At 51.3% G+C, this 23,655-nt stretch overlaps 1 protein-coding gene across 4 annotated transcripts in view; it reads right to left on the reverse strand.

Annotated features, from left to right (window-relative positions):
- Positions 1 to 7,288: 7,288 nt before the first annotated feature.
- The window catches only part of ASTN1 (astrotactin 1), a 188,125-nt gene continuing 171,758 nt past the window's right edge, over positions 7,289 to 23,655 (reverse strand). For all 4 annotated transcript variants that reach the window (XM_043520869.1, XM_037907690.2, XM_043520870.1 and 1 more), the window contains exons 19-23: positions 22,958 to 23,109; positions 21,122 to 21,257; positions 19,196 to 19,296; positions 16,519 to 16,702; positions 7,289 to 12,622 (exon numbers count right to left, since the gene is read on the reverse strand). In XM_043520869.1, coding sequence (XP_043376804.1) covers positions 12,388 to 12,622; positions 16,519 to 16,702; positions 19,196 to 19,296; positions 21,122 to 21,257; positions 22,958 to 23,109 — 808 coding nt within the window. In that variant the 3' untranslated portion in view covers positions 7,289 to 12,387. The remainder of the gene's footprint in view (positions 12,623 to 16,518; positions 16,703 to 19,195; positions 19,297 to 21,121; positions 21,258 to 22,957; positions 23,110 to 23,655) is intronic.

Consider the following 23,655-nt stretch of genomic DNA (forward strand, 5'->3'; position numbering starts at 1 on the left):
GAATCCAGTGTCTCTAAATGGAATCCCTACTAGGGTGGTTTTTGATAGGGGGCCTTATCCAAATGACAGTCTAATGCATTGTTATTATTGTGTCTGCTTGGTGCATTCAAATCTGCTAGTGCTGTCAATCATTCGCCCTTGGTTGTCACTGCTCAGCATTGCTGCTCGTGGTCTCTCCTGGAACAGCACTGGTCTGAACTGGGCCTTTGCAGGGCATCGCTGCCTGACAAAAGGTGCAGACGTGGGCTCCTTTCTCAGGGAATGAGGCCCAGGGGTGTTTGCCTGAATGAGGGAGCAGAGTCCATGCTGCTCCTTTGGAGAGGCACCATGTGGAAGGCACAGTCCAAGAGCCAAGCCCCTGAAGTCTGGGCTGCTGGAGGGGCCAAAACAGCCTTTGGTGTAAGCCCTGAAGGCTGCTCTAATTGATGACAATGCCCCCATAGCTGCTTGCTTGACTGAGCTGTAGTCTGCGCTCTCTATAGGGCTGAATGCATTGGTGACTACTCCTTCCAACCCAGCCTACCCTTCGTGCCTTTCTATACACAATACATAAAGCCATTTTCCCCACGGGGCTCTTCCTCATTTTGTCTACATGGAGACAAGACGTGGGGGGCTGTTTCCATTTTACAATGGGCAGAATAATCTGACACAATGATGGAGTGAAAGGAGGTGGTTGGCTGGCGGGCTGGTGCTCCTCTGAACCAGGAGAGGCCCTCTGGCTATGTGAGGGATGGAGCTGGCTCTGGTTGTGGATCCCCTTGGCAGGGGCTATGGGCCCAGAGGGGAAGGCTGGTCCCTCTTTGGCACACAGGCCTAAGCTTGTCAAGGACACCGTTGATTGGAGTTGCCGCAACTTCTGAGCCACCTCAAGGGCTGAGCATCCGCCCTCTGCAAATCAGGCCCCTTTGAGGAGTTTCAAGTTGGGACTCCAAAATCACTGGGAACTTTTCATGATGTAGGTCATTGCTCCTTGTTAGCAATAAGCAGTGGAGCCCTTGGTGAGGTTTTCCTAATCTCTGGCGGTCAGGGGCACTGAGTGAAATGAGATTGGGGGGTGGGGGGAAGGGGTCCTAGTTCCATTATTCCTGTGTCACACTTGGTTAGCACCAAAAGGGTGCTAGGCACTTTGCTAGGCCAAGGGCCCGTTCCATAGTTATTGACCACGCTGGGCTATGGGTAGGGTGACCAGATGTCGCGATTTTATAGGGACAGTCCCAATATTTGGGGCTCTTTTTATTTGGGCTCCTGTTACGCCCCCCCGCCCCATCCCGATTTTTCACACTTGCTATCTGGTCACACTAGCTATGGGTGGTGGTGAGGAACATTGGGAGGTACCAGCCCAGCTGCTAGTGCACGCGGCTGCGGTCAGCTGTCCTCTTCCCCAAAGCAAATGGGATTTCTCTACACAGCCTCCCTGGGAGGTCAGGCTTGGACTGGGGGCACCCCTCCTCCCTAACTAAAGCCAAGAGAGGTTTACTTCTGCCAGGCACAGCCCTAAGCCACAGACTCCAAATACTCACCAAGACAACCTTTCCATGGACAACACAGCTGTGCTCCCTGGCTTTCCCCTTCCAAGTCTCCCCCCGCTCCCCACTTTCTTCTGCATGTGGGATACCTTTTGTTCAGTGCCTGTTTTTCCCCTCAGACTCATTTTGAAATGCATTTCACTCTGTTTTCCCCCTCTTAAATCCTTCTGTCCCAGGGTGACTGGCCCTTTACGGGGAGCGGGGTTCCTCACCTGCAGTACAATTTACCTTCCCTCTGGAGGGCCCGAGGAATGTCATGGGACAGGCAGGTCACGTGGGGGATAGATAGGAGAAGCCCGTGGAGAGCCAGAAATGAAAGTTGGGGAGGGGTGGGGGGAGTCTGTTGCTTGACAGGGAGCAGAAAGGCGGAGGGCGCAGCCTCCACAAAGACTTTTCCTGGCTCCCAGGGACAGGGCCTGGGTTGGGGGGGGAGAGAGCCAGTTTCAACCAAGCAGGCTGGAGTGCAGGAAACAAGGTGGCTGGTGGAAGAGCCACAGGCAGGTTTTCCTTTTGAAAGGTATGAGACCAAACCCGCCCCTAAGGAGGAGTGTTGCTATTGGGCATGTGAAGAGTCCAAGAGGGGAAACTGAGGTGGGAGTGAGCATGGGCCTAGATCGGACAGTTAGCCCTCTCTGCAAGGTCTCACCTTCAGTGTTTCTCCTCTCTCCTTCAGTGTGAAATCCCCTCCCTGCTTTACGGGGTCCGGCCTTATGGAAAACAGAGCCCTGGACGAACTTGTATTTTGACACCCTGTTCCCACCCCCCCATCACCCTGGTCTCCACGGGCTCCCTGGGCTTCCCATCACCTCTGGGCCCCACTGCCTCCACAAGCATTTAATTCGTATTGAAAGAGATGCCAGAGCTCAGCCCTGGCACAAATTAGGCACTGGCAGGGCAGCCTGATACCAGCGGGTGCTGGCCGGGTGCCCAGCTCTGAAGGCAATGCCACTGCCAGCAGCAACGCAGAAGTAAGGGTGGCAATACACCCTGTACCATGCCACTCTTACTTCTGCGCTGCTGCCGTGGCTCGTGGTGCCTGGGGCTCGGCCTGTGGCTCAAGGCAGGCGTCGTGCTGTCACAGAGGGGCTACATCTTGCCAGAGCCCTCGGGCCACTCCTGGCTCACCGGCCACCATTTCAGATTTTGGGGCGGGGAAGGAGGAAACTTTAACTGTAATTCCAGGGACTACTTAGGCACCTGAAAATCTAGAATTTTTTTTTTTTTTTGCAGATAACTTAGGAATTAGCTGACAGGTGCACTGTATCTAATGGTTATATAAAGAAAGAAAAAATGTACAGAAACTCCAGTTAAAGCCACGTTTAAAGTTTATATGTAAATTTAGAAGAGTCAGTTGATAATACAGGAAGATATTCCCAATGCCAAGCCTTGAGATATCAGTTCTGGAGCTCTAACACAGATTTCAGAAACACACATTTGATACTTTGTACACTTTCTTTAGTAGAGAGACATAAAATCTGCTTACTTTCTCTAACATGCACACTTTGTGTTACTGCCATTATCTACTCTATTTTAGTCCATTGTTTTTCACTCCACTAAAAATATGCCTAATTTTAACCTACGTGATTAAGGTTTCCTTTCTTTTATTAAGAAGGGGACTTTATTTTTTAAATTATTTTGGCATTTATGTTTACCAATCACAATCATGGACGTGACTCACTAACATCTGATTCCATCGTTGCTATTAGTATAATAGTTGGCACTGCATTTATTTCCATGCAAATTTTAAGTTACTTTACAGATAGAACTAAGAATTAGGGCTGTCAATTAATCACAATTAACTCATGCGATTAACTCAAAAAAAATTAATCACAATTTTAAAAAAATCGTGATTATCGTTTTAATTGCACTGTTAACCAACAGAATACCAATTGAAATGTATTAACTATTTTTGGATGTTTTTCTACATTTTCAAATATATTGATTTAAATTACAATACAGAATACAAAGTGTACAGTGCTCACTTTATATTTTTAATACAAATATTTGCACTGTAAAAATGATAAAGAAAAGAAATAATATTTTTCAATTCGCCTCGTACATAATGCAGGCTCTTCATCATGAAAGTGCAATTTACAAATGCAGATTTTTTTTGTCACATAACTGCACTCAAAAACAAAACAATGTAAAACTTTAGGGCCTACAAGTCCACTCAGTCCTACTTCTTATTCAGCCAATCGCTAAGACAAACAAGTTTGTTTACATTTACGGGAGACAATGCTGCCTGCTTCTTGATTACAATGTCACCTGAAAGTGAGAACAAACATTCACATGGCACTGTTGTAGCCGGCGTTGCAAGATATTTACATGCCAATGTGCTAAAGATTCATATGTCCCTTCATGCTTCAACCACCATTCCAGGGGACATGCTTCCATCCTGACGACGCTCATTTAAAAAAAACATGTTAATTAAATTTGTGACCGAACTCCTTGGGGGAGAATTGTATGTCCCCTGCTCTGTTTTACCCGCATTCTGCCACATATTTCATGTTATAGCAGTCTTGGCTGACGACCCAGCACATGTTCATTTTAAGAACACTTTTGCTGCAGATTTGACAAAACACAAAGGAGGTACCAATGTGAGATTTCTAAAGATAGCTATAGCACTCGACCCAAGGTTTAAGAGTCTGAAGTGCCGTCCAAAATCTGAGAGGGACGAGGTGTGGAGCATGCTTTCAGAAGCCTTAAAAGAGCAACACTCCGATGTGGAAACTACAGAACCCGAACCACCAAGAACGAAAAACAACCTGCTGGTGGCATCTGACTCAAATGATGAAAGTGAACATGTTTTGGTCTGCACTGCTTTGGCTCGTTATTGAGCAGAACCTGTCATCAGCATGGACCTTGCAAATTACACTGCAGAGGGGTATGAATCTACACAGTTGCCCTTTGCTTTGTGATTTACAGTTGTTAATACATGATTGCTTGCTAATTAGTGACAGTGAGTGTCTTGTAATTAGTGACGAGTCTCTGCTCAGGGCAAGTCTACACTACAAAACTAAATCGCTCTACATTATGTCAACTTACAGCTGCTGCAGTCATTAAACTGCTTCTGCATGTCCACCCTCTACTCCTTGTATCAACAATGCATGTCCTCAACAGCAGTGCTTGCCCCAATTTAATTGTCAGTGTGGGCATTGTGGGATGGCATCTGAAAGGCATCAGAAATGCTCTCCTATAATGCAAGGAATTTTGCATTTAAAGAGTCGGCCATACCTAACAGTGCTACTACTGTATTTAACCTACATATCCTGAAGAGTCTGCTACACTTGTCCTTTGGGTGATTTTTCCATCACATGCCCCCAAAAGCATTGCTCTTTTGAAGGTGGTGTTGGGGGGAAGGGAGGGAGAAGATAGATGAGATGACCTCCTGAGGTCCCTTCTGCCCCTCCAGTTCTATGCTTGTAAGGTATCTGGAACTGGTGGTATGGGCCCGCTGTGTGTAAACCTTGCCAAGTGTGGCCCATATGCATGTGCAATCCAGTGCCAGCTGCCGCCCCCCCCCCCCCACCATTTCAAGCGCACAGATCATCTCTGCTCCCATATGTAGTTGTTTGGGCCACCTCTCCCCATGGCTTATTGTGTAACATCCCCGTGGCGGCGACAGTAATCTCTTACGTGGAACATTAACACAAGGAAGGTATTTTATTTTAATGCAACTGAGCACCTGGAAAAAAAGGTGGGACAGCCCCATGAGGCATGATCCTGTGATCACTGCAGTTAATGGGCAACTAGATCCCATTTTTAGGCTCCACTGGGATACACTGAACTCGCATCGAATCCTGAAAGTGCCTAAACTCACTTGGTGCCTATGTTTTTAGAGTAAAAACTCCCTTGGCGCCAATATTTCTGCCTCAGAGCAGGTGTGCTGCCACCTCGTTCTTGGCATTTGGATGCCAGTCTCCTCTCCAGCCACCTGTTAAGACCAGACCAATTCTCAAACCAGGAGAGAGAGAGGCAGCCAAACAGCTACCAGGCGTGTGGGGCCCAAGCCAGTAAATGTGCTCAGAGACCGCCTATTAGAGCAGCTCCTGTTCAAACGCTGGCTGGTGGCATTAGGGCTCCTGCCCACCACATCACTTTTAGCCCAATGCTATCACATCCAGCTGGGACACAGCAGACCCAGGTTCACGTCTCCCCTCTGCTTAATGGAGAAGGGAGATTTGAACAGGAGTCTCCAGCTGATACATAATGAAAGAGTGATTAGAGGAGGGGGATGGGACCCTGCATCTCCCACCACCCAAGTGGGTACTTAAACCACCAGGCTACAGAGTCATTCTCCTTCGGGCCTGATGACTCCACATATTTATCCAAAGGGGCACATCACCAGGAAAGCTGGAGGGAGCTCCACATCACAATGCCCTATTGCCCATTGGTTAGAGCCCTCTCCTGAGCAGCAGGATTTGAGCAGGGGGCTCCCCTCTCCCTGTGAGGCAGAGGGGTGCGTTGAACCTGGGTCTCCCACGTCTGTGTGCTAAACCTGGGGCTACAGGTTATAAGGTTGGTGGTACCACTACATCCCACTCCTGCCACCATCTTGTGTGGGGTGAGGCAGGTGCCTAACTCATTCTTGCAAGAAACCTTAGGTGCCTAAGCCACCTGGAGTCCAGGCGACAGGTTCCTGGTTGTCGCTCACTAGCAGAGATGGGCTCCTCCCTGCAGCTGACCAAACTCCATGAGAGGGGCAGGGTTTAGGACACAGCCCATTTGTTGGTGTCTCCCACTGGCTAGTTTAGGACGATCCCCAGCTTGCCTGCTGGTTTCTGGGGATTGTATTCTAAGGCACCTACCTCTCCCCATTTGTTTTATAGGGAGCTTGGCCCTGAACTCCGGCTTTGTGGATCACAGTGTTGTTCCTGTGATTTTTTTTCCCCAGGCACCTGAAAGTTAAGCATTGCAACTCTCAGGGTCTGGTGCCTGAGGCCCTTGGTGAATCCTGGCCCACATGGTCAACACCTTTGTGGTCTAGGTTGGGTACCACTAGTATGGACTGTGGGATCAGTAGTGTTGGATACTTCCAGGGCAAGAAAACTGTCTTCAGACCTTTAAGGAAGGCTAGGTCAGAAGCAATATTGTTTGATCACTTGGTCAAAAGCAGGAGAACTCTGGGATGCAAGGAGGCAAGCTAGACCCAGGAAGTGTTACATAGGGCTGTTGTAACTATGCTTAATGGTCTGCGAAGCAAGGATTTAAATGACTTTCCCTGCTGTGTGTAATAAGTAGGATACATTTCCTTGTTTTTATAAACCTGACACAGTCACCAATGCTAGTTTAGTTTTCCAGGATGGGAAATCACACACCCTCCAGAAACATTTGCACTTGTACCACATGCCAGGGCCAAATTCACAGCTGATGCAAATTGGCAGTGATGTTGACAGAGCTCTAGTGATTTACACCATCTGAGAGTCTAGCGACCAATTCTTTACCCACACACGTACTGTTCCTTTTTCATGCCGTGCCAGGAATTCACCTAGAATTCAACTAGAGCAGGGCAAATGGGTAGCTAATATCTGTGTGCGCTGCAGTGACTTTGCCTTGATGGGAGCTATTGGTCTTGCTTTGTTTATCGAGTGGTTAAGGCGTTGCTTAATCTGGTGGACAGCCGGGCTCATGGCAACTTGTGTGAGGCAGGAATGGAGTTCAAAGGCAAGGAAGTTACAGTCTGAACACTTCATCTAGTGCCAGAAGTGACATCAATGGGACCAAAACTATAAACAAACATTCCAATTTGCCAAACCCACAACTTACTAACAGCTCTGTTTAATAGTCACTTAAATTTTCATCTGGATTTTTACACAGCGTTACAATTCTTTTTTTAAAACCGTTTTTAAATAATACTGTAATTCCTTATGATTTTGCCATGTCTCCCCGCCCCCTCATCCCACTTTCAATCTACAGTAGTAAAACATCACAGCGTTCTAACAGAACATCAAGAAACAACTGTAGTAATTAAAAAAAAGTAAAACCCACAAAAACCAGCCCAACCATCGTCATGTTAAATAACTGCACAACAAGTAAAAGATATTAATGCTATTACAGTAGTACAGCTACAGCCAAGAAAACAACTCAGAGGTTCGGCTCAAGTGAATCATCCGCCGTTAATGCGGGAGGAAAGGAAGGGAGGGGGAGACTGTGGCCACAGACATATAAAAGCATGCATTTGGTTGGCAGCACGGTCAATGCCGCCTTTTTAAGGGTTAATACTTTGTTAATGTCATTTTCCGCGCGTCTATCATCGCCGTTGACAAAACCCAGTTGCAATTAAGAATTTCCCCCATAAGCAAATGTGGTATGTGACCCAAATGCACAAAGGTATTTAGGCACCTATTGCCCAGTGATTTCAAGGGGAGTCAAACAACTAAGTACTTTTTGTGAATCTGGAACCTGGAACTTTTGGGGCCAGACTTCCAGGTGGTGTACATCAGTGGCCTAGAAGCCAGTGGTCTCCATGGAAATCAATGAGTGATTTGATCAGCAGGTCACGTGCAATTGCAACGCTGCTGGGCTGCCCTGCAGATGCTTGTGTTTGGTGCCAGGACACTGTAATACATAGCCAGGTCTGGTTTAAAATGTTCCATGGCTTAAAGCATCTGTTGAAGTGTTAATTCAGGATTAGCTGCCATAAAGTTCAACCAGGGTCATGATCCCACCAAGGAAACCAGACCCCATAAGAATAAAGAAACTGGCATTAAAACCTGTGCCTTAGGGGACCTCTGCAAAAGACAGCGCTGAGCTGTGACAGTCTGTCCTCCTCCTCCTCCAGCCGCTCCTCTTGTGTTCTCAATTGTGCAGGGCTGGGAAGAGGGGGACGTGTCATTGGGTTCCAAGGCCTTCTCACCTTATCCTGCACCAGCAAGAGGTGCTGTTGCGTCCCTTGATGCACCTCACCTGGAAGGGCCATGCATGGAAATGGTGCTAGGGAAATGATGATTGTAAGTGGGTGACACTCCTGCTTCTGTTCAGCACCACAGGCAGGCAGCAGAGTCTAGTGGGTAGGGCCCTGGACTGGGAGCAGGGTTCTAGATGTGGCTCCGCCACTGTCCTCCTGTGTGCTGTTGGGCAAGTCAATGCCCCTCTCACCCTTTGTCTGCTTAGATTGTAAGCACTAGCTCTGCAGGTGTTCACCACCCAGCAAAATGGGGACTCCGGCTCAGTTGGAGCATCCAGGTGTCAGTGTAATATCAATAAATGTTCCTCGTGTGGCCTTTTGGGGTGCTCCTGTCATTCAAATAACTAAAACAGCAGCAGGTACTCATGCTGTCCCAACACTTGCAAGGTGGGCTTACGGTGGTGTCGCAAGGTGGTATGCCAAGCTCAGCAAGCAACAATCTCCTGTGAGGTCAACCATAGAGGTCTGCTAGAAACCCCAATGCCTTAGTCCTTTTAAAAAGTGAACTAGCCAAAGAGCTGGAGCGTACAGGGGACACAGTACCAAAGAGACTCCTATTCTGGCCATGAGCTGGACTGGATAACCAATTAAGGTGTTGCCATGTGTAGTCACTGTGATAAGACAGGGGCTTCTTGGGAAGGCAGGGCTGCCTGGTGGGGGGCTCTGTGATGCAAGTATTTCAATGTGAAGAGCAGAAGCAATCTGGAAATGGCTGTGAAGCCCAGACACAAGTCATGGATGGGACAAATCAGTTACCTCGGCAGGTGTGAGTGCCCAGTGTCTGGCAGACGCAGGGGTTTCTTGGCAGAATCCCACTCTCTAGGCTGACCAACCCTGCCTCCTACACTGTGCACCTGGGAAGTGATAGAAGGGGGATGAGGCTGCTATAGAGAGGAAAAGTCTCTCTCTCATAAAAATGCCACGTATGCAGTACTGCTTGGTGAGAAACAAACTCACTTCTGGGCCAAAGACATATGTGTTTAAGGGTCCTTCAGAGAAGATATCAAGCTAACGTCTCTTTTGCCCATCCCCCGGGGGCTGCCCATGTGAAATCCAAAGCTGTCCTGGCATTTGCTGAAAAGAGTAAGATAAACCCAGGTGTCTTGGCCCAGATTCCACCTCACTGAACCCAGCTTAAATATCCAGGGCTGTGTATGAATTATAGCCAAGCGTACCAATGAGTGCTTCAAGATTAGCTTCCTGGCAGCTAGCTTATCCTTGCTTTGTAAAGTGGCTTGAGAGGGATGCATTGGCCCTGAGGGGCAGGGAGACAAATAACTAAGCATGAGCGCGATACGGGCCAAGGTTAGTTCAAGTGTTTTTATAACACCTGGGACTCTGCAAGTGGAGATGATTTTAGAAGAGAAATCAGCCCTCAGGTCTGGGGCATAAGCCACCTTGGAGCTTCTAAAATCTCTTTCCCGTCTCCCCAGCTGGGCAAGAGCATCATGCAAGGCATTTAAAGCACCAATGAGTGTCTACTGCTGGGGGCAGAAGGGTATAAGACCTTTATGACAGAGAGCATAAAAAGTGCGATCTGGCATCCGTATGGATTCCACTGCTTTGTTGCATATAGCAGACTTTCTTTTGCATGGAGCTGCTCGTTGGCTGCATTTAGTACCTAACTGTTACTCTTCCAGGTAATGGTCTAACTATGGTACTGGGTGGTCTTCTCAACTCACCAGTCTAAGTCAGCTCTCCTGAGGTCAAGTTTGTCCACACAACTGGCAATACGTTATAATGCTACTGTCATGCCAGAGGGAGTTTTATCTTGCATCTGCCTGTCTGAAAAAGGTCCGAAGAGCTGACATATCTAATGTGCAAAATTCTCCGGGCATGGTGGTTGCTGATATGCAAATACTGTTAGGTAAGGCTGTTGGCTGTGGGTAGAGCTCTTTAACTCCACACTAGATACAAAACAAACAGATTTGTGTCCTTGGCACTTAGTGGGCGAAAAGAAGGGTGGCAGGAAAGCATAATGTGTAGGTTCAGATGGCTTCTGCCAGCACTAAAATATTAAAAGGAGATTCTACTTTGAAAACTGCTATAAATATTCCATCATGGGGCCCCCATGTTCATCTCACAGTTGTTCCAAATCAAAAGTTCTCAGCTGGCAAGGTCAAAGAGTGTTTCTCTACCTGCCACCTCTGTAGCCTCACTCCGGGACTGGAGAGTCTTTCTCCCTCTCTGATCATCACTGGTAATAAAGATGCTGTCTGCCACTGAACTGGAACTGAACTAAGCCCCATCTCCCCTAGTGCTAATGGGAGTTTAAAACAGTGAAGTAGAGGTGAAGATCCTTGCTGCCATGGCGTGAATTCTTGTACAAACACAGGACTTATGTCAGTCCCCTCAGGGGTTTGCCCCTCGTGTCACAGGTGCCTTCTTTTCCTTTTCCCTGGGAGTGCTCCACCCCCGCTTTGCCCCAAGGCCACACCCCCACTGCACCCCTTACCCCAAGGCCCCACCTGCACGCTGCCTCTTCCTAACCCCCCACCACTCTCCACCCTCACCCAAGCCCCTTCCCGAGCCGCCCCCCATCAGCTGTTGAGCAGGGGCAGGGAACAGCTGTGGCTGGTGGGTGCTGAACTATGCCTCATGCTGCAGCAACCTCAACGAGCTGTGGCAAGAAAGAGCAATCAAACAAGGTAAGATCAGCCCTATTCTGGGGGTGTGGGTGGGAGGCGCTCTTAAAAGAGCCAGATTCATCCCAGGTGCTCTACTGACGTCACTTTTCAAATGCTTCACCTTTCATGAAAGAATAAGCCAAAGATCAGGTTTTTAGAAGGGATTTCCCAAGGGTTAGACTGCATCTCTTCAGTAGGTAGCTGTCTGCTCCTAGGTGTGTGTTCTTGGCTCCTCCCCCCCACCCCGCAATGCATTCCACACTCGGGGTGGAGTTTCACTTTCCGCTAAGTGGAGAGGGATCTGAAGATAAGGAGACGACCCCTACTGCAAAGTGAAAACAATCCCACAGTTTCCAATCTCACCCTCCCTTCCCCACATCCTACTGGTCACGCTGGGTGGCACCTTTGAAGCTGATACTGTGCCATGGACTGAGGTTTGGTGCCAGGGTAAATGCTCCCCAAGCATCTACATTTTAGCCAGAGCTCTGCCCAAACTCATCACTGCTTAGCAGCTGTTATTGTGGCAAAAAAGGGCACAAATGCGGTCCAGGGAAAAGTACATTGCTATGGCCCTGTTAACCTCAGTGACCACCCCCACATGCCATTTGGGGCTGACTACAAACTGGAAGGACCTTGCAGGATCCCAGCACAGAGCCAAGATCAGGGACTCTAGAGAATGAGCAAGGAATGAAGGGGGCAGGAGAAGGGTGCGACAAGCCCTCCCTACCCTCAGATGGTTCGAAGATTATTGCTGCTGCAGTCCAGAGCTTGTCCTTTACAACCACAGCCATTTTTTTGTTATCAGATCTAATCTCAGAGCTGGATCCTTATGGGGAAGAGCAAAATTGGACGCTCATGCCCTCTTTCTGCTTTCCCAGACCTGATGTTATTTGAGAGGCTGGGTCTATTAATTCTAAAGAGGAGATTCCTCTCCCTGCCTGGCTTCTGTTGTTCTGATTTTGTTCTCCTTGGAAACTGAGGTTCATGCTGCATGGGGAATGTAGGTGGGAGTCGTGGGCTGGAACCTTAAAAGTGTATCTTTCATTCTGGAGTATGTGTTCACCTACACAGTCCAAGGAACCTCTTGGTAAAATGAGCAAAACAAACAAAAACTGGGTCTCACAAGACCTCCAACTAGAAAGGCTATTGGCTGTGTTGAAGAGTCTAATACCAGGTAAGTCCTGCAAAGAGCAATAGTTTCCCTCCCTGGTTTAAGTTTTGTCTTGGGAGATTTCAGTGACCTCCTGCAGATCCATTTATAAAACTCCCATAAATGCGCTTTTCTCCCACTTGCCTCTTAGGGGCCTGAGAGTGGTTCCTCAACCCCTCAGTTGTCTTTGTCTCCATAGTCATTATAGAGGACGCTTAGCGCTTGCTCTTCACATGTCTTCTTGAGGTCCCGGCTCAGCTCTGACCAGTTAAGTCCATACGGCTTGATCTCACTGTAGCGGCAGGCGAGATACCTGAGTGACGTGCGCTGGAGGCTGATCTTGGGCTCCTGAAGGAGGCTGTTGCACCAGCTGCTGAGGTCCCCAAGCTGGGAGAGAATGAGGCCGGCCTTCCTGCAGACGGGGGAGAGGAGAAGCCAGAGACATGGTGGGACAAGAGGTAAGATGGGGGGTGGGAAAAGGAGAGAAGGTGTAAAAAGAGAGACACAAGGAAGGTTAAACAGACCATGAAAAGGCCCAGGAGAACGAGGATAACAGTCCTGTGGCAGATAAAGTCACTTGGTCACCCTTAATCTCCATGCCACCTGAATGCAATGTCTCCCTGCCGAAGGGGGCAGCACGGACCAGCCTCAATGCTGAGGATGAAAAGCGAAGCTGGCACCAACCCCACACCCAGCCACCATGCTTCTGTCTCCATCTCAGCCCCCTAGTCACTCGCATCTTTTCTTTCTCTGAGGGTGGGGGCTAAACTCATGTAGGACTAGAGGCCCATCCTGCTCAAACGAGGGAGGGGCCCCAGAGCCCGGAAAACAACTGAGTCTGTAGGACAACACATGGTAAGCCGGGAGTGGAGATCAAAAGTTTAGATCGAGGGCTCTGGATGGGGACAGTGAGCAGAGAACACAGGACAGCACCCACTGCTCCACAAAGAAGTCCAAGGAGCTGCGGTCACCACCCAAAGGAGGAAAAGTGCAGCCAGAACCAAAGCAGGAGGCTGTGGAGGAACCAGAAGAGGAGCTGCAACCTGGTGCACTGCAGGTAGGTGTGCGCCAGGATCTCTCACTCGCCACGGAGAGGGCAGAGGTCAGTGAACCAGGCCAGCCAGCCGTCTCCATTCCAGAGCTGCCAACTACTATCCCTGGCAGGCTAAGAGCAAGGTGGAATCAAGGCTAGCCCATCATGGTGCTCTCCCTTGCAAGGTGGCAGAATGTCCCACCACTCGCTCCTTGCAGGCTTCAGATTGTTGCTACTGACATGGGTGGTTTTGAGGCAGCTACCTTGAGGTGACAGGCCCAGACTAGCAAGGTGATACCTCCTGGGAGGCGATGAGCACTTGGCTAGCAATGCAAGAGCTCAGCACTCCCCAGCAGGCTGAGCAACATACAGCATGAGGCCCGGAGTCACTAAGGCCCAGATCCAAAGCCTACAGAAGTTGAGAGACTCCCACTAACTACAGTGGGCTTTCCAGGCACTAACACCCACTGTTGGTCTGCTGGGAGGCAACCTGTCCCTCCGTGCTGGCTCTTCTCTTGAGCAGGTGGTTGGCTAACTGCACTCTGCGCGCCTTCACAGGGCGGGAGTGAATGGCCACAGTTCTAGCCCCAAACCTCTTGCTCACAAACCAGCATTGCCGAGAAGTGACACGAGCGCATTCTGACAAAGCATACCCAGGAACAGCATAGCAGGATGGAAGGTGCCGACTCCTGACAGCTCACCCAAGAGTCCAATTGGCCTGGGTTTGTATCCAGGACACCCAAGGAGTACCAGAGAGAAGTCAAATGAACACTCTGCTGGCTAAATGACGTCATCTGCAAATGATTTCTCCTGTCCCCACCAGCCTGCATGCTTCACCAAGAGGTCCGGCTTCTGAGCTCTGTCACCACCAGAGACCTCAGCAGCTGTCTCAGCATTCCTTTCCAACAGCACGAGCTGCAAACACTTCATCAGAAATTGTGTCATTTCATGTCAAATGCTCAAACATTTCCAAGGGATGACGTTAAGCTGCCTGCATTGTCACCCTCTCCTCTTTGAAATTCAAACCAACTAAAAGGTTCAGTGGATTCAGTGCTGATCACTGCCAGCCTTGGAGACTGAACTTCCCCCATATACTGTGCACCACACCGTGCCGGTTTACCTCCCTCATGACCGAAAGGGTCGACAGGGGAGTTCCCCTCTCCACGTTGCAGTCAGCCCTTGGTCCCTCTGCTGAGAGTGCCCAGGGAGAGGATAATCAGGACCAGTTCTGGTACTGGCTCTGTGACGAGGTCGCCTGTCTGGGGTTAGTCGAGTTCCCAGCAATCAGCTGCCCTCACAGAAGCCACCACTGGAGGGGAACAATGTTTGATCTCTACCTCCTGGTGCTCAGTTTCAAGAAAGAAGACAGAGGAAGAGCAGCATGAAACCTGCAAGGGTCTGTATGTGTATGTAAAATACCAGCCCTCCCCAAGCAGGGCCCACGCCCAGAGATGGCAACGTACCTACCTCTTGGAACGCCCACTTCTACAAGAACCTGGACCTTGAAAAGAAGCCGCAACCCCCGCCCAGAACACCTAACCACTCAGCCTCCCCACCCCCTGCCCAGGCCTTGGGAACCCCATGCCACACTTTTAAATGTCTTTGGGGGAGCTGCCAGGTTGGGGGGGGGGATGTCTTTGAATCTTTTCTAGTGTCGCCAGAATGGCTCAGACCCCACACACTTGGCAAGCGCAGAGAGGAAGCAGCCCCAATGATCATCCGGCGTAAGGAAGACTTAATAGTCTTTTTAGCATTGGGGAGTTAAGGTGGCCTTGGAGGTTCCCTAGCAACTGTACACAAGAGGAGACACCCACTAATATTTGAATGCAACCATAGGGATGACTGCGTGCTGCCTGCCCCTGCCAAGTCGCACAGCTTTTGCAGCAGGACGGAGACCCTTTCCCAGCTTCTGGGTGCTGTGTCTGTCTGCGGGCTCTGGGCCATTCTGTCCTGACCAGGAGATGTGCTGAAGATACAGGAGGCAGAGGCCCTCCCTGGGAATCTGCTGGAGAGCCACACAAGGACAGGGAGGGACCACTCAGTGCCCCCTGGCATCTGGGGAGGAGGGGATGAGAAAAGCTTCCCAGGCCCGGGGGAGGCAGTGGGCCAAGCTGATACCCCCTGAAGCCCGGCAGATGCAAGCCCCAGTCCCACTTGAAGGTAAGATTTGGGGGAGGGTGGAGCTGGAGCTTGGGGTGAGGGAGAAGGTGGCTGTGTGAGCGCTGTAGTTCCCAGGCCCACCTGCATCTCCTAGACCAGGGCTGGTGGTTGTGGGTTTGTATGGGATTTAAAGCCACCCTGATTTTGGTTGGGTTCTGAGCACTAGTTCACCCATTCCATGGTTGTGCCTGAAGGTGAAAAGCTCTTAGTCCCATGGCCTCCTGTCTGAGTTACCCCTTTCCCCCGCTTCAAGCTGCCTGCAGATGCAGGCTGGGAAATGACCCTGCCAAAGCATATGCGGGAAGACACTGAGCCAGCTTCAGCCTGGGGCTATACAGTCTTTTGCTGCTCTCACCCAGCATGCAGGACGCCTCAACAGGTGAATGGCTGCCATGGGACAAGGTGCCCACAAGCAGATTCACAGATGGCCAGTGAAAGGGTGAGGGCTGGGCAGTAAGGGGATGCGTTGTGAATACTTGGAGCTACAATTCAGAGTACCCAGGTGGGGGCACAGAGAAAGGAGGTTAAGCGTCTATGGAAACAGCCTTGCATTCACCCTGACCCCAGGGTTCTGGTCTCTGAGCTTTAGCTGGCATTCGTCGTGGGATAGAAGGGATCCGGTCCCTCCCTGCACTGTCCCCTTTCTCGGAGAATCATTCACCCAAATGTAATCTTCTGAACTCAGTAGACTCAAGGATTGGACTCTATGGTGCCTAAAAGTCCCTCTTCTCATGGGTTTTTTATTGATCTTCCTTCTTCTCCAGTCTCAGGAAGTCACATCAGCAAGGGTCGAGTTGGCCAGGGAGGGCTGGGATAGTGGACCTCACCCTCTGTTTCTTTATCTTTTACAACCACATCCTATCCAGCCCAAGACCCAGTCTGAAGCTGTCCTTCCTGGGAAGTTGTGGCAGTGCAGATGCCATGTGCCCGAGTCCTCCCTGGGGCACAGCAGCAGTGCAGTTTGTAACTGCAGTGAGGCCTGGATCTCATTTTTGGCCTATATGTGCCACAGTAATACAATCTGCCATATCTAACCTTCCTAACGGTAGCTAAGTCTCAAGGGTGTGTTGGTCAGGCAGAGCTGCTACGCTAGCAGGCATGGCTATTAGGCTTACCTGGGTCCTAATTCGTCTTCACACCGCCAGGTGAACTCCCCGAAGTTCTCATAGTGCTGGTTGTAGTGGAAGAGGACCCGGTGCAGGCTGGGCGAGCCCAGGTCCAGCAGAGTGTTGTAGGCTGTCTGCTGCTCCTTGCCGCTGGTGTAGCCATTGAAGAGATTGTAGATCTTGTCTGCTATTTCTGGGTAGGATGACAGAGAGGGCTGTAAGTGCGTTTGTCAGAGAGAAAGGAAATGTAGCCTCAAACCAGGTCAGATATCAAGTAAAGAGCCCTGGGGCAAAATTCTGGACCCACTGGAGTCCAGAGCAAACTCTTACTGACTTCAATAAGGTCAGGATTTCCCCCCAGGGGACCTGGAATTTACTCTGTCACCAGGACATATTCTAAAAGGAGGGACAGTGGAACACACAGGATTTCCCAGACTGGATTAGACCTGTGGTCCCTCTAGTCCAGTGGCATGTCTCTGACAGTGGCCAATACCAGCTGCTGTAGAGGAAGGTGCAAGGAACCCTACGACAGGCAGTTATGAGATAACCTGCGCCCAGGTGAAAATGCCTCCTAACCCCCATCACTCAGGCTGGCTTATGCCCTGAAACAGGAGGGTTCTATTCCTGTCAAAGCTCATGGACTCTGTATTTTTTTGTACTAGCCATAGACATGTCCAACCCTTTGGGGACTTTTCTAACACTTCACCATCAGCCAGAACAACCAATGGGAAGGCAAGTTTCCATCCACTCACCCTCCCTCCGGCCTCAATCCTAATCTGGATGGACTCCAGCCAAAGTTCCTGCGATCGTTCACACCCTGGTCTTTCTAGTGCAGGGGTGGGCAAACTATGGCCCGTGGGCCGGATCCAGCGCATAAGGGGTTTGGATCCGGTCTGCGGAATTGCCCCCCCATGGTACCGCAGGCTCCGCAGCGCTCTGAGAAACGGCCGGCACCACATCCCTGGGGGCAGAGGCTCCGTGCATTGCCCTTGCCTCCAGGCACAGCCCCCCACAGCTCCCATTGGCTGGGAACGGGGAACCGTGGCCAATGGGAGCTTCGGGGGAGGTACCTGGAGGCGTGGCAAGGGCAGCACACAGAGCCCTGTGCCCCGCCTCCCCCAGGGGCCACCCAGGGACATGGTTTTGGCTGCTTCCCGGAGGGGCGTGGTATGGGACCAGGGAGGGCATGCAGGGAGCCTGCCCTGGCCCCAATGCGCGCCGCTACCACCCTGGAGCCGCTTTAGGTAAGTGGCGCTGGGCTGGAGCCCGAACTCCTCCTGCACCCCACCCCCCAATTCCCTGCCTGCACCTCGCACCCCTCCTGCACCCCAGCTCCCTGCCCTGAGCCCCCTGCTGCACCCCGTGCACCCCAACCCCCTGCCCTGAGCCCCCTGCTGCACCCCGCACCCCCATGCACCCCAACCTACTGCTCTGAGCTCCCTGCCACACCCTTCCTGCACCCCAACCCCCTTCCCTGAACCCCCTCATACACCCCGCACCCCTCCTCTGCACCAGTCCCTTGCCCTGAGCCCATTCCTGAACACCGCACCCCCTCCCACACCCCACACTCCCTCCCACACCCCAACCCCCTGCCCCGGCCCTGCATACAATTTCCCCACCCAGATGTGGCCCTCGGCCCAAAAAGTTTGCCCACCCCTTCTCTAGTAAATCAGGCTTCCAATTACTGCTGGCTCTGGTGCTCGGTTTTTGGGAGAGACACCACGCTCTGAGAACCGCAAATGGAAGATGCTGTCTATCGGGACAGCAAATTATTGCTGTAGTAATGGGAACAGGACCAAGATCTGATGCCTGGGAGAGGCCACCTAACCGACAGCCATCATGTGGGAACCACTTAATTACTGCTGAATGGGATCTTAACTAGTTTATTCAGAAGAGTAGGGCTGTCACCCCATCACCAGTCACCCCAACCCACACTCAGAACAATGCTTCCTATTACCTCCCACCCAAGTGGAATGAGATGTTATTTCTAAACAAACACACTCATTCCACCTGCACAATCTAGATGTATTGACCTGATTCCCACTGCCTCTAACAAGGTTCTGTTCCAGTATAATCAACAGAGAAACAGCCATGCATCCTCTGGCAATAATTCCATCAAGAGCCTCCAAAGTCCCCTTAACCCTTGAGATCCGACGCATGGAGCCCCAAGATGGTGCTTCGTTCTCGTCACGCTTTATTGTCATTATTTATTAATGCAGTGCTGTCGGTAGGTATGGACAAAGATGACGACAAAGGCCCAGAAGCTCACAGATGTTTAGGTGCCTATTTCCCATTGAGGATCTGGGCCAAAGTTCCTACCCCAAGGGTCTTGCAGCCTGAACCAGACAGATAACTAGGGATGGGCTGGATCTGGGAAGCTTCGCTCCAGATCCAAACACCACCAGTGTTTATGAGAGTGTTCAGTTCTGGAGATTCAGGTGTGCCTGTTACAGAGATGCCAAAAGCAACCAGGGTCTGGATTCCACCCAATTTCAGGGCCGTTCACGCCTAAGGTTTGGCTTGGGCGTATCTCTTCAACTAGCCCAACAAAAAAAGAATGGGGGTTTACCTGCTCTATGTTCTGCTTAACCATGCTCTGACAATCCACTGCAGTGAAGTCCAGCATGTCAGACAAGGGCTTTGCCGGGGAGAAGGCAGCACCCCCCTTAAGCACCCCCATTGTTACCTTGAGCCTTCACGTCATCTACCACCGGGCAGGGGGTCTTGACCGTCACATCACTTGACCTGGAGCGTCTCCCCGTGTTATCAACTCCCCAAAGCGTGAACCTGGGGGAGAGGGGAGATGTTATCACAGCACAGAGACAGCAGACAGACTGGGGAATCCAGAGCTCACACACACAGGTGCACACGGCAGACCCCCATCAGGAGGAATGTATGCAACTAACTGCCTAGGAGATATGGGGCTGTCCTACCATGCATGTCACTTCGCTCTGCTTGACACAGGTGCTCCAAACTGGCCTGCGCTGCTTTTCCATGTAGACCCAGTGGGAGGTGAGAACTCAATACAAGAGGCTTGGCATCCCGTTTGCAGCACAGTGACCTCAGCTTAGTGCAGGAAGCTCTCTGCTGGGGCTGGCACTTGGGGCACTGACAGCCCTGCCAATTCACAAGAGCCCTGGTGCATGATGCAGAGCAGAGCCCTGGCCAGCAGCAGGGAAGAGCCAGCTAACATATGAAGAGCCTGCTGTCTCCATCCTGATGCCATCTGAGGTGCTCACTGTGCGTAAACTCCACCCTGGGCCCAGCCTTGGAGGAGGTGATAAGGAAGGAACAGAACAGCAGCCGCCTTGGTGCGACCGCATCATGAGCCTCCTCCACTGCAGCCAGGGCAGCACGCCCGCCTGCCCCCCCAACCCCCGGCTCTGGGAGTGGGGCTGTAGGTAAGTCAGGCATCAGTTCAGGCACTCAGTGAGAGTCATACTGTAGGCCTGGCAGAAGGTGAGGCTGGACAAGACCACCAAGCAGGTGTAAGAAGGGCGGGAGTTAAGGATCTTTCCAGCACTGCCACACATGCTCGGTGTGGCTGCTGCTGGGCTTCCCATCTCTGAATCTACGGAGCACAGCGTTGCCATCAGCAGCTGGGTCACGACTGCAAATGGGAAATAACCCTCCGGGGCAGGTGAGGGGGATACCCACATGCTGCTGTGCCCAGATTCCCCCCACACACACACACACACTGACATCCCCGGGGGATAAAAAAAATGAGGGGGATGCACCATTCGCAGCCTGTGTAGGCCCAGCTCCTGGTGTACCCCAGGGGCTCCTTGCCGCTCACAACCTCTCTGTGGGCCACCCTCCACCCCAATCTATTTCAGAGACTCCCTCAACCACGGGGCTCTGGGTGCCCCGCATTACCTCCTCCCAAACCAGGGTTCCCCATTCTTCCTCTGACCATGCTAGCTGCTCTGCATGCCCCACATCCTTAATCACTCCAATCTCCCCCACCCCCCGTGTGCCAGGGGCTTTGTCTGCCCCTTTCCCCATGCGAGAGGCTGTGTTCTCTCTTCTCCTGCATGCCCTCCTTCCACCATTATTCCTTCTGTCTAGGAGAGCAATCATTCAGGGTGTAAACATGTTAAATTCTAGTGGGAGGTAGGCACAGATGAGATGGGGGATCATTAGGCTGGAGACCTTAACAGGTGCCATCAAACAGGTCTTTGGTCTTCGGACAACTGCAGAGGTGCATGAAGCTGTGCTGAACAGCTGATGGGGTTCCATCCGTTTGTCCCCATTTTGGTTTCCCATTTTCCCAAAAATCAATAGAGTTCTGGCCCTTGAGCTCTCGAACATTTCCTTGTTTTGATCAAACGCAGCATTCAAGAGTTATCGTGTCACCAACAGGGAAATGCTGTCCAGCTGAGTGCACAGCCCTGGCAAGCTTAGCCAACAAGGTGGTGGTGATGATTTGTGCATAGTTTCAGAAGCACATCCAGCATGAACCAATTGGGGGGGGGGTGCTTGCCATGCAAAGGGATGGAGAATGAAAGCTCCCTTTCTCTATGCCCCCCCCCCAAGATGAGGAGTAGCCAATCAGAAGTGGCAGTGCTTCTCACAAGGTTGGGCGTAGCCAATTAGAGGTAGCATCACTCACGTGTAGGTGGTGTCAGGCTCCAGGCAGCGAATGATCAAGGAGATGGTGGTGGACAGCTTGTCGGGTACTTGTGCCGGCATTGCGCAGGGGGATTTGGCTCCGGAGATGATGTCATCCACCAAACTCAGCACCGTCTCTAGGGAAAGAGGGAAAAAGGAGATTTTAGGCAATTATCTTCCCATGCCCCAGAACCTGAGCAGGGGACGATGGGTGAGGAGAGGCTACAATGGGTCACAAGACCGACCAAGCGAGCCCAATACCTAGTGATGGATCAGAAATTTCCTGGAGGGTCGGGAGCAATGAGGAAAGGACCTTGTAACAGGGCTATTCGTGATTTGGACTGGTGCATTGTGCACTGCCTCCGGTGTGACATTAGCCAGTTGGGAGCTATGGAAGGGGAGAAAATGCACTGGTGGGAAGGGTAGGAAAAATGTTTATGTTGCTCTTTTGTCCTGCCTTGACCCCGAGCTGCAGCACATGATCAAGGCTCTTAGGCTGGTGACCTCTCTGCTAGGGGGCAAGTGGAAGTTCTGTGGAGCTTTCTCAGGTGAGGAAAAGCCTTAGTGTCCCTGTTGCAGACAGAGAAATACAAATAGCCTCACAATCACTGAGTCTCCAGCGTAAGAAGTGAGGATGGAGACTGGTGTGATTGTGAATGAAGGTTACCTGTCTATAACCGGATGTGTGGTGGTCCCTGTCTGTATTCCACACGTGGGTGGGGATGCACGCCTTGCGCCCGAAGCTGGAAATACTAACAAGCGCTGTCCGTTGGCCCGCACAGTTCTCCTCGTCCCCCAGACCGAGGGAATAAGAGGCAATGCAGGTTCCTTTTCTTACCACGAATCCAGTAGGATCAGAAGCAGAGAGGAAGGAGGGCAGGCAGTGGAACACAGACAGGGACCACACGTTTCAAAGAACCTCCAGTTACGGCTAAATAATCTCCACTTCTTCTTCGAGCGCTGATCCCTATGTGTATCCCACGTGTGGGCGGTGGGCAAGCGTAATCTGTCAGGAGGTGCAAGGATACCGGCAAGACAGATGTGTTGAAGCACTGCAGTTCCCACGGCCGCATCCGCAGCAGAGGCCCGAACTGGTGTGTTCTGTTTTGGGAATGTGCGACTGGAACTCCAGTCTGCCGCTCTGCATGTGTCCAGTAATGGTACTTCCTGCAAGGAGGCTGTAGAGGCAGCGTGTGCTCTGGTGGAGTGATATGTGCGAATTGGGGTAGCACACTACGGTGCACCAAGGAATCCATTTAGAGATTCCCCGAGAGGAGATAGCTCATCCTAGTGACATTTGTACTACGGCAACAAATAGCTTAGGTGATTTTCTGATCGATTAGGTTCTCTGCAGGTAGAACGCTAAGGCACATCTGAGGTCGAGGGAATGAAGTCTCCTCTCCTCAGCAGAGGCACAGGGTTTCAGGATGAAAACAGATACGGGGAATTCAGAAGTAAACTTGGGGAGGAATTTAGGGTGCAGGCTTTCAGACCAAGAAGAGACAGATTTCGGAATGCCGCAAGTAAGTGAAAACAGACAGTTATGACCCCAATCCAGCCAAGTATTTAAGCGTGGGCTTAAAGTTAAGCCTGGGCTTCAGTACTTTGCTGGATTGGGGCCCACCCCTCCCCACTGAAAGCGCTCTGCTCTTGATTTCAGCCTTTGCTAACAAGCCAATGCTGCAAAAGGCAGAGCTGTGATGAGGGTGTTCCTCATCCATCCGGAAATTAACTCTACTGGCTGCTGGTGCCACCCCACGCCCAGAGCAAAGGAGGAGCCCGAGCAGAGCCCAGTTCGGGCTGCTGGAGGAGCAGTACCCTCCGTCACTGCCCTCACCGGTCTCCACTTTGGAATGATCCATCCGGTCGGTGATCTTCTCCTGACGGATGAGGTAATCGACGATCTGCACTCCGATTGGCGGCTCTGAGTGCTCCCATTCCACCACCACCAAGGTGCTGCTGGGCTCATGCACGGTGGAGAGCTGCAGCCTGAGGAAGAGGGAAAACCAAGGTGGGTCAGGCCCTGTGAATAGGCAGCTCCTGCCCGCTCTAATGGCGCCATTCTTTTCTTCCCAACCCTCTTCAGTGTGGGGCTGGCTCCACCTGTTGCTCCCTCTGAGCTACTGGAGACTCACTGTCCTCTGCAGCCACACGTCACAGGCTGGGTTATGCCCTGTGCCTCCCAGGAGGCAGGGCTGTGAAGACATGATCTGTAGGGTAGGGGGCAAAGGTGATTGGTGACAGCCTTGCGTGGCTGCCTGCAGCCCAGAATAGCCAGTGTACAGAGCACAAGGCCAGCTGCTTCCCCTCCTCATCCAGCCCATCCTGCGCCTAAGTTGCTCCCTCACTGGGGTCCCATCCCCCCCAAACACTAGTTTAATGTAGGAAAACTGCAGCACCAGTCAAGCCTGATGTAATTTTCCTTTGTGCAGACATCCCGCTGATTTCTGAGACAGCTCAGCCCTGCCTGGGGAAGGCAGCTGTTTTCAAGCGAGTGCTGCTGAAACCTTTCTGCCATACTCAACTCCCCCGCCA

Source organism: Chelonia mydas, chromosome 8 (genome assembly GCF_015237465.2).
Source record: "Chelonia mydas isolate rCheMyd1 chromosome 8, rCheMyd1.pri.v2, whole genome shotgun sequence".
NCBI classification, from domain to species: Eukaryota; Metazoa; Chordata; order Testudines; family Cheloniidae; genus Chelonia; species Chelonia mydas.